Here is a 20,454-nt window from a genome sequence, read left to right as displayed (position 1 = left end):
AAGGCGTCTTCTCTGGTGATATTGACATCTCTGGCATGAAGAACTTCCCTGGTAAACACGTCTTCTCTGGCAAGGGCGTCTCCTCTGGCGGTAATGACTTCCCTGATGGAGTTTGACTTTTCTGGCGCGGATGATTTCTCTGGAGGAGAGGGCTCCTCTGTCAAGAATGACTTCTCTGGTGCGGATGACTCATCTGGCTAGAGTCATTCCTCTGATGGATGAAATCCTTCTGGTATAAATGGTTCTTCTGACCCATACGGCTCCTCTGATGAGAGTGGTTCCTCTGATTTGTACTCTCTCCCTACTCTGCATATATTGCTCCTCACCATGGAGATATGTTGGATACGTTTTTCCTTTCACGTAATCACAGTTTCGTTATAACAGGTATGTTTCGAACGTATAATGAAATTTTATTGAATTAATCTATTATGTTAGTTGAACAGTATAACAAGTTTAATGAACGCATTTTCTTACGATGAACATTAACAATCTACCATGATGAACATGCACGATTAACGTACCGAACACATAGGTATAATTAGATGAACTTATGAAAAAGTAATTTCAAAACAGAAAGCAATGGAAAGTGAGTAAATTCCGGGAAAGTGAGTAATACGGCAATAATGACCTTATGAACGTATATAACATTTTCCAATATTTAAATGTATGAATTTAATGTAGAACACATATGAAGTTGTTGTTTAAAGGTATGAATTGCGAAAAATAAATTTTTACTACCTTTTGGATTCGAACTCAGAACCATAAATTCATCCAACAGGATGATGAATCAATCGTAGATCTTGATGATCTAAGGGCTGAAAATAATTCTTATTTTAGCCCTTCCATATATATATATATATGAAGTGGATTATATAGATAAATGCAAGTAAATTAAGCATACAAGTAATTAATGAATCATACATCGTACTTATCCTGGTCTTAAGACTCTTAATTAATTAAGTACGGACAAGGACTAATAGAAGACCAACCAAAATGAAGATCCTTTTTTAGATTTCGTTCACATTGACAAACAAGACGATATATATCTTTTCTTTTTCAAGATTTTCTTTTATAAAAAATGGAATTATTTATCATTTTGTTCCTTTTTTTCTGAAATATTTGGAGAGGGAAAAGCAATGAAACTTGGTCTTTAATTAGACATCATTTTTCAAGACTAGAAGCTTCTTCTGCTTGAAATCCTTTTTTTTTGTTAAATTTGAGATACAACTATACAAGGTAACGTATCATAAAACTAATATATAGTATTATAATAAATAAATTAATTAAATTACAATTAGTATAAACTAGACTAAATAATCAAATTAATAAAAATACAATCTACACGACGTATACAACCAAGCTATAGTATAAACTAGTTTTGTAAGAGAGAGACTTAGCTAAGAAACGAATAGTTTAATAAAATATGAGAGAGTAACTCTTTTTAATGATATATTTGTCAAAAAAGTAAGAGAAAAAAATAAAGATATTTTTTTTAATTAAAATAAAAAGATAGATAATTATATATAAGCCACAATGACATATGATGTACATGATGAGTTATACGAGGTTATTTGTTATGTATTGAATTTTCATTTTAGGAAATGACCTATTAAAATGAGACGTTCAAATAAGAAAATGTAATCTATTGAATTAAGACGGAGGGAGTACTTAAATAGAAATCTTGGGTATACACTTTATTAATTTATTTATGATTTATTTTATTTTCTCAACTACTCACATATGAATTTCAGAAGTGTGTAATTTGTAGATGAGTGTTTGTATATGCCGAAAAACGGACCAAGTGAAGGCTGATAATCTCACCTATGAGTGAGTAATCAATTGAATTTATAAGTGTATTCATGTGAAACACGTAGAATAATTTAGACTTGGTTATTATTTTGTCGGAAATTTTGTGGGACTAGAAGAAGAAGCACGTGTAAGTACCATTCTTGAATATATCCAATAAAGGTTAAAGTTCAAATAGTTGTGCTTGAAATTAATGTAATTCCACCCAATTGTATTCTTGATTTAGACATGTGATTATGACTCTCATGAATTCTTCCAACTTAGCTTTTTCCCCAACTAATCAAATTGAATATTATTTCAAAAGTAACTAAATTTTCTTGTGTCTCAACTTTAGATCCTTTGTACCTGAAATTACAATAAATTCAATTAATGTACGGAGTAACAACCATGATCTTAGTTTTATTTGAAATTCCTTTCCCTTTGTATATGAAATTAAATATGAGGCACACTTCTCTGCGCGCTTCTGATTCGGGGCCGAATTGATTCATTCACTTTATAAAAATAATTATTTTTATTGATTAAGTAGTTAGTTGGATTTTGAAGTAGCGCTGCATTTTCCGCGAGTAGACTATTTAATAAATTGATATATAGATGATCATTTCTCACATGATATACAAAATCACGTGCTTTCTAAACATTGTTACAATCAACTACACATGAAATACATAGTAACATAGAACTTTGGTTGCAAAAATATAAAGACGAGAGGTGATTGAAATAAGTAGAACATTAAATAACTAATTTATTATACTCCCTCCGTCCCAATATTCAAGTCTCCTATTCTTTTTTGGACCGTCCCAATATTCAAGTTTCATTTCCCTTTTTGGCAAAAATTAGTTACTTAATTAACAATTCTCTTTCTCTTCTCTCTCTATTATCTCTCTCTTTGTCACTCTCTCTCTCTCCTCTCTTCACTCTCAAATCGCCGCCCTCTCTCTCTGTAGCACAGCCGCGTCGCTCTCTCAAATCGCCGCCCTCTCTTGGAACTCGGGCGGAGCTCCTCTCTCGTTTAATTCTCCGTCCGGCGCCGCCGTTCACGCGGCGCGACTCAGGCGGTCAGGCCACCCACCCCTTCGCAGTTCGCACCCCACCGTTCAGGCGTCCACTCGCGGCTCTTCTTCGCCGCGACTCATCCACTTCCAGTCGCCGGAGGGCTTCTGCGACCACGACTCCCACCAACCGGCATAGCCAATCATCGGTTCTCCTTCAATTTCCTCTACTTTCTCTTCGTCGGAATATTTCGAATCGAAAAGCTCGAGCCCTTCTCGACTCTGCTCTCCTCCCATGGTGGTGCGCTCTGCTCTCCCATGGTGGTACGCTCTGCCAGAGATCTGTGTGTGTGTGTTTTGCAAGAGAGAAGGGCGAGAAGAGATAGGAGATTTGGGCGAGAAGAGAGAGAAGGGCGAGAAGAGAGATCTGTGTGTGTGTTTTGCATCTAATTATGAAATAAAATAACATTAACTAATACACTAATTATGTGATCCCTACTATTTTTACATCTACTTTAGCTCTTCTAAATTTCCGTGCCCAAAAGCAAGGAGACTTGATTAATGGGACGGAGGGAGTAACTAAATTTCAAAGAATATGCCTTTGAAAATCAAATAAATTATTTTTCAACGAGTTTATGAGTAGTACGGTTTGGAACTCATATTTATTTAATTTACTTATGCTTGTTTACTTGCATACTATCATAAGTCGTAAGCTATAAATAAATTCAAAGAACTGAATTCTTACTCTACTCGAATAATAAAATCAACGTCACACTATAAAAAATGCATAGCTATCTCAAATCTATGTAAGAAACCATTACGGTTATTTAATACTAATAGATTCAAAGAAAATAAAAATAGATTCAATTATAGAAATGGGAGTGGTATGCGACGGATAAGTATGCATTCAAAATAAGATTCTAACGTGGAAAATGCGCCAACTTCAGATGATAAAATAACAGTAATCTGTACTAATATAAAATAAAATAAAGACCAAATGGATTGGTCAATTTCAGAATCAAACCTAAATTCGTCTATTCTTCTTCCATTGGTGGGCGTGACTTTGACTTTTTCTATAGCAATTCCTATTTCAAAAAATTAAATATAAACCACCCCACGTTTTAAAAGTCTTCACCATCTTTTCTTCCTGAACTTTTATTCTTTTATATATATACTTTGATGAAAAAAAGATAAAATATATATTTTCATCATTTTCTACCATTTTTATATGTATCATATAAAATTTTCTCCGAGCATGGTGGAATATTTCTCAGACAGCTCATTTTCACTCATTTTTTTTTCAATGTTGGATAATATTTGTACAAATCCAAAATATGTGGATTGAAATGAATTTGTTGCGGGTTGCAATTCTCTACTTTAATCCTCTGATTCTTCTCTTCGAACTTATTCAAATCCTTGGAGGGAAATATAATTTCTTGATCTCCTTAAACTTGAATGTTGGCTTAAATTTGATTTGATGACGTCAATCCAGAGGGCTTCCACCTTATTTTTGAATCAAACGTTGACTTGGATGAATTTGATGAAGAACTCTTTGATCTTCTTTGTAGAACGCCTTGATTGTTGGAGATGACTTCGTTGTAGAGAATTACTCATTCAATGCTTGAGCTCTCAAATGATTTCTGTCCCTTTTTGACTCCACAAATGACCCATATTTATAGGTGAAGAATGGAGTGGGCTGATGGGCTTAAGGCCCTCATATTGGACTTTTAGGGCTGAGGTGGCGCGATTTGATTGGCTCCTCAAGATTCATATTTATCTACATAAAATATTGAATATTTTATATGTAGATTTTCCACATGTCAATTTTTGACTGGTCAATAAATCCACATAATCAAATATTAATTATATATTTATTTAATCTTGGAATAATATTTAATTTAATTCTAAAATATAAAATAAAGTATATAATTTCATATTTAATTTGTAATTTCCACATGGCAGGATTTAATAGGCTATAAATTTAATTGCCTACAATATTATCTTTGGGTAGTGGGGTGAAAATATTTTCCAATATTTTCTCATCTTTTCATTTTTAATAAACATATAATAAAAAAGGAGAAAAATAATATTTTCTTATTCATTATTTTCCAATGAAATTTTTACAATCAAAGTTAACGCATCTTTAAAGATATATTTTGAAAATTGTTGCTCCCCTCATCATATATTTTGAATGAGTCCTTTTAGATTTAAATTTTCGACAATTTGCCCGCTCAAGCCGCTAAAATATATTCATTCCATCTACGAAAATAGGTCGTAAAAGAGGGCGTTATTAATTTTAAGAAAAATTAGTTATTTATTTTTTAAGTGGAGAAAAGACCCTACAATTTTTATTTTTTTTTAAATAGAGAGAGTTAATGAGAGAAAGGGCTCCATAAATTAAAAACTAGTGGATCCATGAATGACAAAAAATAGTTAGAATATATTTTTGCGAACGAACAAAAATAGCAAATTATGATCTATTTTCATAGATAGGATGGAGAGAGAAACGAATTAGAAAAAAAAAAAAAATGAAAAATCGTGCCCGATTAGTCGAGCGGGCAAATTGTCGGAAATTAGAAATTATAAAAGGATTTAATTGGTCCAAAACATTAAACATATGATGGGAGAGGCTGAAATTTTCTAAATATACCTTATGGGATATACAAACCTTTTCCCTATCAATTTTCTTAAAAAAGTTTTTTTTTCTTTCTTTGGATCGCACAATATTTAATATATACATATAAAATTAAATAGTCTTATTTACAATTTTTTTTTGAAACGCTTATTTTACAAATTTTAGGTAGCCTTTATTTTCATTATATAATTTATTTAAGAGCAATAATGTAATATAAATATATTAATATTATGTTTATATTTATCAAATACTGAGAAAAATGACAATGTCACATCTGTCTGCAATATACGAAGGTCCTCATAGTATATAGTCAACCTCAAACAATAATATAGCATAGCATTAAGCTTAGGTTCCTTAATCTTGATCTAATTTTTTTTATTCCATTTTACAAATTGATGTGCATCAAAGTACTAACTACTAAACGCATAACTCAATAGATATATTAATTAAAGCAAAATAGATATTGGTATATGCTATATATTGAGACATTGAAATAGAAAAAAGTGGAACATATATATAAAAATCAAAGAGTTTTTGAATGTGGCATTTAATATGTAAGTTGAAATCAAGACTATGTTCAACCAACGTGATCTACTTTTCTTGCCCACACCCGTCAATCTGTTTATATAAATAAATGCCTCGACTTACATAATTCCAATTTACCACTCTCTCTAATTCTATTACTATTATATATTCCAGCCATTTTCCACCCCACCTTCCCACAACTTGTTCATCTCTCTCTCTCTCTCTCTCTCTCTCTCTCTCTCTCCATATAAGGTTGCATCCATTATTGGATACTGCTGCTGCAACTGTGTATAAGAAGCAGAAAAACTTATCACATAAAAGATAGATCATATTCTTGACCGGAATTTGTTGAAACTTGTATTATCCAGTTTGCAAGAAGAAGCGATGGAATTCAGTAGCCTACTAGATACTTCATTGAATCTCAACGCCAAGCCGCCTCCGTTGCCGCCACCGCCGCCAGTAAGTATTACGTAGTAAGTATATTATTGTTATGTGCATGGATTTGAGGTCCGAATTAAACTCAAGCTTTTTGTACTGGATTCAGAAACAAGAAGGCGAGAGTCAATTATTCATGGCGTTTGGTAGAAATGAAGAGGTCAGCAAGCCATCCCTACAATTTCTACCAAAGTTGATGGGTTTTTCTTTTCCTCTCTTGTGAATTAATGTTAGTATTTTATAATGTTTGGCAGAGAGGGGCGTTGGTGGAGGAGATAAATAGGATGAGTGCAGAAAACAAGAAGCTGACAGAAATGTTAAGTATGATGTGTGAGAATTACAGTGGGCTAAGGAGCCAATTAGCGGAGTACAGAAGCAAGAAAAGGAAGAGCAACGACAACGTGGAGAGCAGCTCTAGCGACGAAGATTCCTCCAACAAAACCCTCATCAAACCCAACATTATTTCGCACTCTCATGTCCGAACACAAGCCTCCGACACAAGCCTTGTAAGTCACTTTTAATTAATTAATAAAATTTGGTCTTACAAAAATTACTAATATTAAATTGTGCAGATAGTGAAGGATGGTTATCAATGGAGGAAGTATGGGCAGAAGGTGACTAGAGACAACCCTTCTCCAAGAGCTTATTTCAAGTGCTCTTTCGCTCCTACCTGTCCGGTGAAGAAGAAGGTATGTAAATCATATCATATCATATCCTAGCTATTGATTCAGATAAAAATACTCATATATATTTGTGATCAGGTCCAAAGAAGTGTGGAAGATCAATCCATAGTAATTGCAACGTACGAAGGAGAGCACAACCACCCTCACCCTTCGAAAGTGGAGGCGCCGCCCAACCGGAGCTCCCCGTCTCTCAGCCCATTGGCACCAAGAATCACCCTTGATCTCACCAACTCAACCCCAACTTCAGATGATTTGAGAGGGAAAGCTCAAGTGCAGCACTGCTTAGTGGAACAGATGGCTTCAACCTTAACAAAAGATCCCACTTTCAAAGCAGCTTTGGCAGCTGCCATATCAGGGAAGTTTCTTCAACAAAACAAATGGTGACGGCACCTCCACATTTTTTATTGCCCAACTGAACAAGACAAGACAAAAATGGTATCCGCCATCAAAATTGATGGAGCTTCAAAGAGTTGGAAAGACAAGATTTATTGTAAATGCCAATTCATATTTACAGCAACACAGTTTTTCGAAATCGAGACATTACAAATGGGTGTGTGCTTTTGAATTCATCATGCTCTCAGTTACTCAAGCTTAACAGTCTGAATCACAATGTAATTAAGAGTATAGAGCTATGAGAGGGGTATCAGTCCTAATCATAATAAAAACTGCATGTGAGTGGCAAAGATTTGTGATTTCTTGCACACAATAATAAATAATTGTTCTCTTATCATCACATGATCTACAAGAAAAGAAGCAAATATTAATATTTAATGATTTGTACAAAAACTTACATGGATTCTACTAGGCAACAAGAACTAATTTTGAGGTGTGGGAAAAAGGTTACAGAGGATTAAGGGAATCAGCCACAGAAAATGTATTATATTATATATAGCTAGACAAACATAGATCAGTCCAACTCTAGTACATTCATTCTATGCAATCTTGATGTCTGAAGCAACTAATGAGATGATAATTTGTATGAATGAGTAGACGACAGTCGGCCCAACTCCTCGAAATCCTCTTCTCCAGATCTTTCACTCATTGAAAAAAAAAATGATCATAAGACTTACATGAATAAATAAAATATATATATATATATATATATATATATATATATATATAACTTGAATTCTTAAGAGTTCCGTGATTATATTTATTATAAAAAATAGCATTTCTATTTAATTTTGTTGAATCCATAAATCATTTATTTAAAAATAATTAATACTCTCTTTGTTGGCTTATTTTTTAATACACGCCGCAAGTGTACAAGTGTAATTAAGTAAAAATTGATTAATTATTATTAAATGATTATTTATTATTCAAAAATTGATTAATTATTTAATGATCATTAAATTCTATTAATCTTATCTATCAAACCAATTGCACTCTAAAAGTAAACGCTTCTTAATGAACACAAAATAAGTCCTCCACATTGGCAGTCGGACATAGTATGGATATTAGACACTAGCCATGCCGAACACAAAATCACAATTATAGACTATGAAGATGAAAGAATAAATAGCCCTCTCATCCTCATTCCACTTCCAAAATCACAATATATAAATTTTATGTATGATGATGGGTGCAAGTAAAAGCAGCAGCATTTACGTAGTAGGAATTGTTATGATGATGGGAATTGCAATGGTTGCAAGATGTGATGCGACATTAGAACGCAATTGGCCATTGCTTTTTTTGTACAAGTTGGTCAGATTACAGAGACAGAGTTTAACGTGCCAGTTGTGCTGCCCATAAATGAAGGATTATTTCTTAATAATCTTTCTCTTAGCGCCTCTGTTTTTCTACAAAACTAGTGTATCTCCCGCGCTATGCGCGGTGATTGTAATCTCAAACTCGTATAAATTGTGTATGTATTTTATATTTTCTTCGTCCACAAAAAATAGTCCTAGAAAGAGATGATACAGATTTTAATAAAAATGGTTAGTGTATTGTAAATGAATAAATGAGCATACTTAAAAATTAATATAAATAATATTAATTAATTATATTGTGAGTGAAGAAAAAGATCCATCATGTGATGCAAATTTTCCAAAACTATAATGAGACTAATTTTTTTTGGGCATCCTTAAATGGTAAAAATAGACTGTTTTGTGGGCGTAGAGAGTAATTATTAGTATAACCTAAAAAAAATAATTTTATTATCAAATTTATTATTTGCAAAGTGATCTAATATTTTAATATAATCATGTAATTTATGCAAAAATATAACATTTGTTTATATATAGATATATAAGGAAAATAAAAAAAAAATAAAAAGTTACTTCATTCAAATAATATATTACTTTAAATAATATATTGAATTTGATTTTTATTTTTTAACTCCTTATTTTTTTTTAAATTTAAATTTTATCCTTCCAATTAAATTTATTTCCACACACTTTTCTTTATAATATATATATATATATATATATATATTATGATACCATTTTATGATAAATTACATATGTCCTATTAATAACTTTAAATACTATAAAATAAATAGGAATACATAATTTTAAAAAATTAAAATATTAGAATTAGAAAAACTATAGAAAATTACTGAATTTTAAAATATAGATTCTTGTTTCTAGAAAAATAATATAAATAGTTTAATATGTTAAAACTTTCATTTACTATAAGTTGCTCATTTTAAATTCATTTTTTACATAGCATATATTAAATTAAGGGTTCTTTCATGATATTTTATTTAACATGTATATTAGATATTTTATCCAAAATATAATTATATGAAAATAACAAAAATATATTTTATATTCAAAATGAGATAAATGGGAAGATAATTAAAATTTTAAACAACTTCTACAGCACAAGCAACCAACAAATTAGTGGTGCAAAAAAAAAAAAAAATCGGCAGTTCTAGTTAGGTAGTGGATTTTTTTTTTCAATTCCAGTTATATCCTTCAAATTGAATTTAAATTGGAATATTAAATATGCTGAAGTGGTGAATATATATTTCCCATATTATTATCATTCTACAAACTATATATATAGATACAATATTATTATTTTAAAGAATATTCACATAATTCTTTTATGATGCCATCGTTTTGTAATTTCCTTCATAAAATAAACTATAATTTATATTTTAATGTTTTTTTAATAGTAATATTATTTTGTTCCATTAACAAAATACATGCATTAAATAAATCTAAATGCATAATATAATCAAAATATCATAAATAAAAAAAGAAAGAGAAATAAGAAACAAAAAAGTTTTTTTTCTTTGTTTTTTTTTGAGGAAGAAACAAAAATAGTTAAAAGAAATTAAAAAGGAAATATACACGGCAGTTTTCTTTTTGTTGGAAGTGGTCAACATTTTCAATAGTGGATTAAGCAATTTTTTCCATAAATTCCAATTATGTCCTTCAAATTGAATGAAATTACATTTAATTTGCTCTTTATATATACTAGTGTATCTCCTGCGCTATGCGCGGTGATTGTCATCTTAAATTTGCATAAATTGTTTATATATTTATATTTTCTTCTTCCACAAAAAATAGTCATAGAAAGAGATGATACAAATTTTAATAAAAATTGTTAGTGTATTGTGAATGAATAAATGATCATATTTAAAAAGAAGTGTAAATAATTATAATTAATTATATTGTGAGTAAAGAAAAAGATTCATCAAATCCATCACCTGATGCAAACTTTCCAAATTTATAATGAGACTAATTTTTGTGAACGTCCTTAAATGACAAAAATAGGCTATTTTTGTGGGTGTAGAGATCATAATTATAACGTAAAAAAAATTAATTTTAATATCAAATTTATTATTTGTAAATTGATCTAATAGTTTAATATAATCAATGTAATTTATGCAAAAATATAATATTTGATTAAAAATAAGGTCTGCATTTTATATAATAAAGAAAGAAATAACAAATAAAACTAAAATAACATCTGAATTTTTGAAATAACATACTCCCTCCGTCCACTAATTCATGACCTAAGTAGCAAAACACGGGTTTTAAGAAAAAATATATTTTTATTAGTTGAGTGGAGAAAGGGACCCACAATTAATGTATTGTTTATTAGTTGAGTGGAGAAAAAGTGTATTGTTTTGGGACCCACCAATTAAATATAAATAAAAACTTACTAAAAATGGATAGGCCTTGAGTTGGTGGACGTCCCAAAAAGGAAAGAAGGCCTTGAATTAGTGGACGGAGGGAGTACATTAGTAAATATATATATATATATATATATATATATATATATATATACTCCCTCCGTCCACGAAATAAAGGCCTACATGCCAAAACACGGGTTTTAAGAAAAAGTGTATTTTTATTAGTTGAGTGGAGAAATGGTCCCACAAAATGTATTGTTTATTAGTTGAGTGGAGAAAAAATGTATTGATTATTGGGACCCACCAATTAAAATATGAATAAAAACTTACCAAAAATAGGTAGGCCTTGTTTTTGTGGACATCCCAAAAAGGCAAGTAGGCTGTAGGCCTTTATTTCGTGGACAGAGGGAGTATATATTAAGTATGTTAGATATAAATAAATTTTAATGCATAAAATTATCTAAATTTTAATGCATAAATTTTAATATTTTAAGTATTTTAAAAAACTAAAATATTATCATTAAGAAAAATAAATTTTAAGAAGCATAAAATTATCTACTTCATTTCATGCATGAATGGAAACTTTCTTTTGATACAGCATGCTAAAATGCGGTTCCAAATTTTAGGGAAAATATATCTATTCAAAATATAAATTATTTAATATGTTAAAGTATAATTATTATTATTATAATTTGTTCATCTTAAATTTATTTTTTCCATATTATATATCAAATTAAAGATAATTTCATGATTTTTCCATCAAGATGTATAATTCATACTTTTATGTAAAATATAATTGAATGAAAATAGAAAAGATGTGATTTATCTATAAAATGAGATTAAAAAGGAAGAATACTAATTGTATGATTAAACATTTGGGCAGTTTTTTTTTCCAATTAAATTTCCGGCAGTTAGGACTTAGGAGTGGATGATGCAATTTTTCTCAATTCCAAAATTACCCTTCAAATTAAATTTATTGACATTTACTTTGCTTTTTATATATACTAGTGTATCTCCCGCGCTATGCGCGGTGAATTTAGACTCGCGCAAAATCTGCACACACACATATATATATATATATATATATATATTTTATAATATTAATATAATTAAACTAATATAATTAAAATTCGATGCCAAAATCAGTTTTTGCTAAGTGATCTAATATTTTAATATTACCAATGTAATTATACAAAAATATAACATGTGTCAATATATAGATATTGTATCACTTATATAGTGAGTTTCCATAGTTACACAAATTGAACCAGATTTATCGCATAAAATAAATTGTGTATGAATTTGCTATGTAACATTATGAATTTGGTGTAAAAAATATCCACTTTTCTATTTTTATGCGGAGTATGGTTTAAGAATGATTTATATAAACAATTAATTGTATACAATTTTAAGAAAGATTTATATAAAAAATTAGTTGGCTGAGACTTTGAGAAAGTACGTGTACATAGATTGTAATTTATAATTTTAAAAATAATTTAATTTTCAATTAGTTGGATAAGATTATTTACTTAGTGTTTCTTAAAATAATTGTAATATATAATATAATCCGATTTTATAATAATTACATAATGTAGTATTAATAAAATATTTTTAATATAAATAAAATTTAAATATGTAATTTGAAATTTTAAAATATTAATTCTAAAAAAACTTAAAAGAGTTAAAATACGGTTCCTCATTTTAAGGAAAATATCTCTTCTTAAATATAAACTTTTAAGAGTAAAATTTTGGAATAGCCAAAATGGATCATAAAACACAAATTATGGCCACTCATTGAAAAAACATAAATTTTGGCCATTTTTATAGCTTTGGGACGTTTTTGCCCTTAATTGGGCGGACTGGGTAGGGTCAGGAGCGCGGGTCGCGTGCCGGGTAGGATCAGGCACGTGGGTCGGGTTAGGCACTTATGGCACTATTAGTGCCATAAGTGCCAACGAAATTTTTTTTTACTCCCTTGCCCTGTCTACCCCCCAGACCCCCGACCCCACCCACCCCCAAGCCAAAAACAAAAAAAAAAAAATTTACTCCCCCTAGATAAAAATAAATCAAATTTTACTTTTATTATTTTATTTTATGGCACTAATAGTGCCATAAGTGCCAACGAAAATCCAAAATAAAATAAAGTAAAATGTTCTTTTTAGCACTTATGGCACTATTAGTGCCATAAGTGCCAAACATGCAGAACAAATATAGAAACAACAGCAGCATCTAAACCTTAAATGGATAATCTAAACCCTAAATGGAATATCTAAGCCCTAGGGGAAGTGTTTAAAAAGTTCCTTTTGGCTTGGGGGTGGGTGGGGTCGGGGTCTGGGGTGTTAGACATGGCAGGGGGAGTAAAAAAAAAATTCGTTGGCACTTATGGCACTAATAGTGCCATAAGTGCCTAACCCGACCCGCGTGCCTGATCTTACCCGGCACGCGACCCGCGCTCCTGACCCTACCCAGTCCGCCCAATTAGGGGTATATTAGGCATATTGCCTAATTAATGGTCATAATTTGTGTTTTTTCAATTAGTGGCCAAATATTGTGTTTGCATGTTCAATGTGGCCATTTGACACCATTGTTTCAACTTTTAATATGTTAAAACTTTAAATTATTACAACATGCTTATTTAATTTTTCTTTTCTACATACTATATATCAAATTAAAGGTAATTTTATGACCTTTTATTTAAGATGTTTATTGCATATTTTATCTAAAATATAATTTCATAAAATTAAGAAAAATATGTTTTATCAACAAAATGAGAAAAAAGGATGAAATTAAAATTTAAAACTGAATTAAAGGATGAAATCAGCAAAGTTGGGCAGTTTTTTGCTTAATCACAATTTTCGGTAGTTCCTTTTTTTAGGTTAATTTTCGGTAGTTTTATCAATATGGTTTATATATATATTTTCACTCCAATTCCAATTACACCCTTCTAATTGAATTTATTTATATTTACTTTGCTTTTTATATATATAAAGATAAAGATAAAGATAAAGATAAAGATAAAGATATGTAAGGACTTCAATCCGATGTCTCTTTTACTACGGCTGTAAACTCTAATTCAGGTCTAAGCGTGCAGAAATTCTTATATATTTGCGTGCGTCATGTAATACACTAATATTATATAATTAAATAAAATCCAATTAATATGTTGGGCTTCAAATTTTAAGCTGCAAATTGTACTTTAATTTGAATTATGATTTATACATGTTCTTGCGTTTAGTTTTATTACGATTACTAGCCACTTTCCTAAAGATAATAAACTTTTGATTTAATTGAAATTTGCACACGACGAGAACTTCGGTTATGATTAAAGTTTACCGGCAATGACGTGAACTATTATTTAATGTAGGTGGCAATACGCGTGGCATTTTTAATGATTTAGCAATACGCGTGTCATAAAATAAAAAACGACGTTCTTTTTGTTTCCTCTCCTTCATCCTCCTCTGCCCCCTCCCTCCCCCCCCCCCCCGAAAAAAATCGTCTCTCTCTCAGAACAAACAGCGCTGCGTCTCCTCTCCTTTCTAAAACTTCTCCACCGCCACCGACCAATGGAAGAACGGCGAATGACCGCCGCCTTCGTCACTTCCTTCGCCTGTCTATCCCCCCCCCCCCTTCAATTTCTACTTCTCAAATCCAAATCTCAAAAATCGAATGGAACCCTAATTTCTCCCAAATCAGAAATTGTCTCCGTCGCGGTTCCTTGGCTGACTCAGCCGCTTCAATTCTCACAAAAATCGCACACCCACCCTTTTTTTTTTTACAGCTAGTGAGCCTTCGCTTATAACACCAAAACTCTCTCTCTCTCTCACTCGCTGAGTAAATCAGCACGAAAAGTAATCAGCAGCTTTCCATCTCCATATCCAAGGAAGAAATACTATCGTCAATGGAATTACTGATATGTTCAACGGATTAGATGATCGTTCATCAAATCCGTTGAACATGGCGTGAATAAATACTGATTTTTTGAGGGTTCAACAAAAAAAATTCCGTTGAACATGACGTGAATAAATGGTGACCGTTTGATTAGATAATATCAACGGCTGAGATTTGTAGTATTTGTTCTTTGAATATTGAGTGGTCTCCATTGAACTCTTCCCTATATATATATATATATATATATATTGGGGGGTTGCTCCAATGAGACCCCCTAATTTTCGTGTAACATGATGCACGATCTGATGCGTTTATTTTATCAATCTTATGGCTGATATTGTATCTGGAGGGAGATTTTTTTTCGCAGGGTTCGAATCTTGGAGGGAGCAGAATATTTTCAATTTTGTTATTCATCTGTGTACACTGCATTGTTCATTAGTATATATGTCTTATTCATTACCAATTTTTTAAATTTTGTTTTTCATCAGTATATACATCTTGTTCGTTAGATATACGTCTTGTTCATTAGTATTATATATCTTATTCATTGTCCTTATATTACACAAAAAATAGGGGGTCTCACTGGAGCACGCCCCTATATATATATATATATATATAGAAGATTAAATGAGAATTGACAAATGTGGTGAGAATGGAGAATAATTGCATAAGCCAGTATATATGTTGCATAAAATGCTTGTAATTTGCATAAAATGCTTGTAATGACTCCACCCTCACCCTTCGAAAGTGGAGGCGCCACCCAACCAGAGCTCCCCGCCTCTCAGCCCATTGGCACCAAGAATCACCCTTGATCTCACCAACTCAACCCCAAGTTCACATGATTTGAGCGGGAAAGCTGAAGTGCAGTACTACTTAGAGGGTGTTTGACTAAGCTTATTTGAAAGAGCTTATAAGATCTTTATGAGCTTATTTTGCTAGATAAATACTTTGAATGAGCTTATAAGCTTCTAAGAGCATCTCCAGTGGGGTGTGTCTTAGATGGTGGTCCCCACCTAAGACACACCTCTCTCCAGTGCATCGTGTCTTAAAGGGTGTCTTAGATCTCCATTTCCACAAAATTCATGTTTCTACACTTTTATTTTAAAATTCTCAATTTCATTGAAAATATAATTAAACATTACAATAATTAAAATAAAATTAAAAACATAATTAAAATACAATAATAAAATAAAAAATAACAATAATTGAATAATTTAAATAAGCCCTCGACGCTTGAGCACTTCTTGGACTAGGTGGTTATGCAAGGCCAATTGTGCATCCGTCATACCCGTCGTGTCCTTGTTCAAGAGTTTCATATCCATCTCCTCCCGTTTCATCTCGGCTTGCATTTTTTTTACATCGGCGATTTCCCCCGTTTTGAGAGCATGCTCCCTCATGCTTTCGGCCACCTTCTCGAGGGCGTCAGAGAACGTCGAACCTCCTCCCGAAGACCCTTCTCCCTTCTTCGCCTTGCCCTTGTCTCGCTTTGCCGCTTTTTGGCCTTGGGGTCTCGTCGTGACACTCGGCTCCGAAGAAGTAGTGGTTGCTCCACCATCAGAGCCCTTCGACTTTTTTGCGGAGTGGACATCCCCGGCTTGCGACGTGAATCTTTGGCATTCGCGAAGCACTTTCCAAGCTTTGACGTAGGAGAATTGCTTCTTGAAATTCGCCTTGAACATCGTCTGGGCTTGTTGGAAGATTTGATCGTCGCTCATACCACTCCCCCAATTCTCCTTGCAAGTGTTGTAGAAGCCCTCGAAGAATTTCGTCTCCTTTTGGACACGGGCGAAGTGGGACTTGAGATGATCCGGCTTTTGCGGCGGCGCTCCCAACTCATTGAGCGCGTTGAACTTCTCCGCGATTGCTCCCCAATATTGGAGCAACTTTTGGGAGGTCCCCAAAATAGGATTGTGGGTTGCCTCCGCCCACAAGATTGCCACGAGCTCGGATTCCTCGGTAGAATATGCAGCGCGGGTGCCCTTGGCTTTCAGTTTCACCGCCTCCGGCTCTTCTTGGACGTTGGCGTTCGCCGTCGACGTGGGAAGATTTCCCGTAGCCAAGACATTGGAGGCTTGTGAAAATGGAGCAAATCCCATCATTGGAAGCTTCGAACCGCCTTGTTGCTCGAGGTATTCATCGAATTCACGATCCATTTAAAAATGTAAAAGAGAGAATTGTAGTTGAGAAAAATTTTAAAGAGAGAATTGTAGTTAAGAAAGTGGTGAATTTGATATTGTGGAAGAGTGGTATTTATAGAAGGGAAAAAGGGGAAAAAAAGAAAAAATAAAATAAAATAACAAAATAGCCGTTTCATGCAACGGTCGATTTAAAAAAAAAATTCAAACGATCATTTAAAAAAAAATGATTTTCGATTTTTTTATTTATTTAATTGGGCGCGTCTGAAGGACGCGCCATACACCACCGCCGCTCGCCCCGGATCGCAGCTTCGACACGGCCTCGCATCAGGCCGAGTCTCCAGTGCACCGCTCCCCTCCTCGACGCGGGTCGATACAGCGCTCGACACGAGCGTTGGAGGTGCTCTAAATAGCTTATAATCTGTTTTAAAGAGCTTATAAGCTCGGCCAAACACCTTCTTAGTGGAACAGATCGATGGCTTCAACCTTAAAAAAAGATCCCACTTTCAAAGCAGCTTTGGCAGCTGCCATATTAGGGAAGTTTCTTCAACAAAACAAATGGTGACGATGGAGTAAAACTTTGCTTCAAATAGTTCGATTGAGAAGATTTATTGAAGCCTTCTTCGCTGGTAAATGCCTATTCATGTTTACAGCAACACAGTTTTCGAAATCGAGACTTTACAAATGAGAAATATAGGGAGAATTTTGTATGGTGTGTGCTTTTGAATAAATCTTCTCCCACTTACTTAAGCTTAACAAGAACGAGTATGTAAGTCTAAATCACAATGTAATTAAGAATATAGAGATGAGAGTTCCTCAAAAAAAAAAAAAAAAGATATGAGAGGGGTATCAGTTCTAATTAATCATAATAAAAACTGCGAGTGGCAAAGATTTGTGATTTCTTGCACACAATAATTATTCTCTATGATCACATGATGTACAAGAAAAGTAGCAAATAATATTTAATGATTTGTACATAAACTTACATGGATTGTAGTGGGCAACAAGAAGTTCTGAGGTGTCACAAAAAGGTTAGAGAGGATTAAGGGAATCACCCACAAATTAAACACAGATGATCGATATGGTATGCAATCTTGATGTCTGAGGCAACTAATATAAGATGATCATTTGTAATTCCTGCGGCTTGCAGAGTGGACGACCAGATTGGAACTTGTCAACAAAACCCCAAATGTATGATCTCCACTCTCACGACAAAATTAGGAGCAAAATTATCATAAACTGTATTCCGCTTCCTACCTTATCTACCAAGCATTTACCATATACCTATTCAATGTTACATCTTGATTCTGCCAGTTTCACATAAAAATTGATTTGAAATGGGTGTATCTTTTTATTGGGTATCAATCCAAAAAGACATCAGCAATATTTTGATACCATGGCCATTGTGATAGTATGTTACTTCACCCAATGCAAATATGCAATGCCAAAGCTAAGCAATTCAAAAATTAAGTTACCTGAAAATCATGCAAATGTAAAATGAGGAAGCCATAAATAGTAATGAAAAAAAATTAAGTAAGCTGAGCAGGAGAAGTTACTTGTAATCATGAACAGGAAGTGCCCAATCTTCACCGTGGAAAGCAGCATACAATGGAAAGAAAACCAATCAGAACAAGGAACTTTAGAGGCGTAAAGCTACTATGTAAGGCTACGACTTCTAGTTACCAAAATAGATTGAAAGCATTTACTAATTAAAGATAGTGGAGCTGCAAGTTCAAGTAAAATATATAACTCAAAACATGAATCATCTAAGTTTCAAAACAAGAGAAAAGCACAATATCATATAGCACAGGAAGGTGAGAGGGTAGGGACTAGGGCCTAAGGGGATCATGCTGCCTCCATCATCAAACAAAAATAATGTTGATGATGGTATTACGTGCCTGTATTAGTTAATGCCTACGATCAAAGGTCTCAAGTCGAGTCCACCGTCATGTCATTTTTAAATTTAATTGTTCATTCATAAAAAAAATGATGATGGTGATAATACCAACAATATCAATAGTAAAAGGGTTAATCATGTTTTGGGTTCTCAACTTTAATTAGTGTTTTCTAAAAAATGTCCCAAATTTTTTTTTCTATTAAAGAGTCCCCAACTTTTTTTTCCAAACATTGTCCTACTATAAAAAAAAATTGACGATGGAATGATGAGTCACCTTGCTAATCCGGAGGTGGAATTTTGCCCAGTAAAATAGAGCTACAACTAAGAATCTGGCGAGATGACACATCATTCCATCGTCGAATTTTATATTGTCGAACAATTTTTAAAAAATATTAAAAATTGGGGACTCAAAACATGCATCCGCAAAGAATGATAATATAATAATAAAAGAAAAAAACCACATACATCTGCAAAGAATATGGTTTATGAAAAACAACTACGGAGGTTTCTAAGATGCTAAGTAAGAAAAGTGATTAACTAGGAAAATTCTCGATATCAACTATTGATGATTAATATGCATATTAACCAGGGGGCTTAGCCCACTGGCCACCGAGTCCTCACTTAAGTGAAGTGACCCGGGTTCGATCCCTCTTGAGAGTGAATTGGAGATTGGAGATATAAGGTGGATTTTGGTGAACTTATTTTACTTAATAAGTAGTACTCCCTACGTCCCACGAATCTTGAGTCATTTCCCTTATATGGCAAAAAAAAAATTCATGTTATTCATATTTTCACTTTTTCACCTACCTCACTTAACACACAAATTCACATTTTCACTTTTTCACCTACCCCACTTAACACACAAAATACTTATATGGCAAAAAAAAAATTCATGTTATTCACATTTTCACTTTTTCACCTACCTCACTTAACACACAAATTCACATTTTCACTTTTTCACCTACCCCACTTAACACACAAAATACTACTCCCTCCGTCCCATTCCAATAGGCTCACTTCTTTTGGGTACGAGGATTAAGAAAACTTACGTTTTAGTAGAAAAATGGTAGTAAAGTGGTGTGGTCCACACCAATTAAGTACAACTTTTTTACCCAAAAAAGAAAATGAGCCTATTGAAGTGGGACGTATGGAGTATTTTCTTAATTCCTGTGCCGAAAGAATTGCCTCAAGATTCGCGGGACGGAGAGAGTATAAGGCAATGGGAGGTAGTTGCAAATAATTGTCCTATGCTCTGATCTTCATGAGTTGGTGGTACTGCTTACCAAGTGCAGCTACAACTGGAACTGGGACGGGGAACTTCAAAAATGATTCGGTGGGAGTATTAAGTTTGCATGATTCTGCTCGTGTTGAATA

At 32.8% G+C, this 20,454-nt stretch overlaps 1 protein-coding gene across 1 annotated transcript; it reads left to right on the top strand.

Moving 5' to 3' along the window:
• The first annotated feature begins 5,970 nt into the window (after positions 1-5,970).
• On the top strand, positions 5,971-7,642 carry LOC131008512 (probable WRKY transcription factor 40). Its single transcript, XM_057935383.1, has 5 exons — positions 5,971-6,414; positions 6,500-6,550; positions 6,645-6,896; positions 6,963-7,079; positions 7,152-7,642. Exons 1-5 carry the CDS (start codon positions 6,340-6,342, stop codon positions 7,455-7,457), a joined length of 801 nt encoding a protein of 266 aa, XP_057791366.1. The 5' UTR covers positions 5,971-6,339; the 3' UTR covers positions 7,458-7,642.
• Positions 7,643-20,454: the final 12,812 nt, after the last annotated feature.

The sequence above is a fragment of the Salvia miltiorrhiza genome, chromosome 2, assembly GCF_028751815.1.
Source record: "Salvia miltiorrhiza cultivar Shanhuang (shh) chromosome 2, IMPLAD_Smil_shh, whole genome shotgun sequence".
Taxonomy (NCBI): Eukaryota; Viridiplantae; Streptophyta; class Magnoliopsida; order Lamiales; family Lamiaceae; genus Salvia; species Salvia miltiorrhiza.
This window is presented reverse-complemented; position numbering and strand designations above follow the sequence as displayed.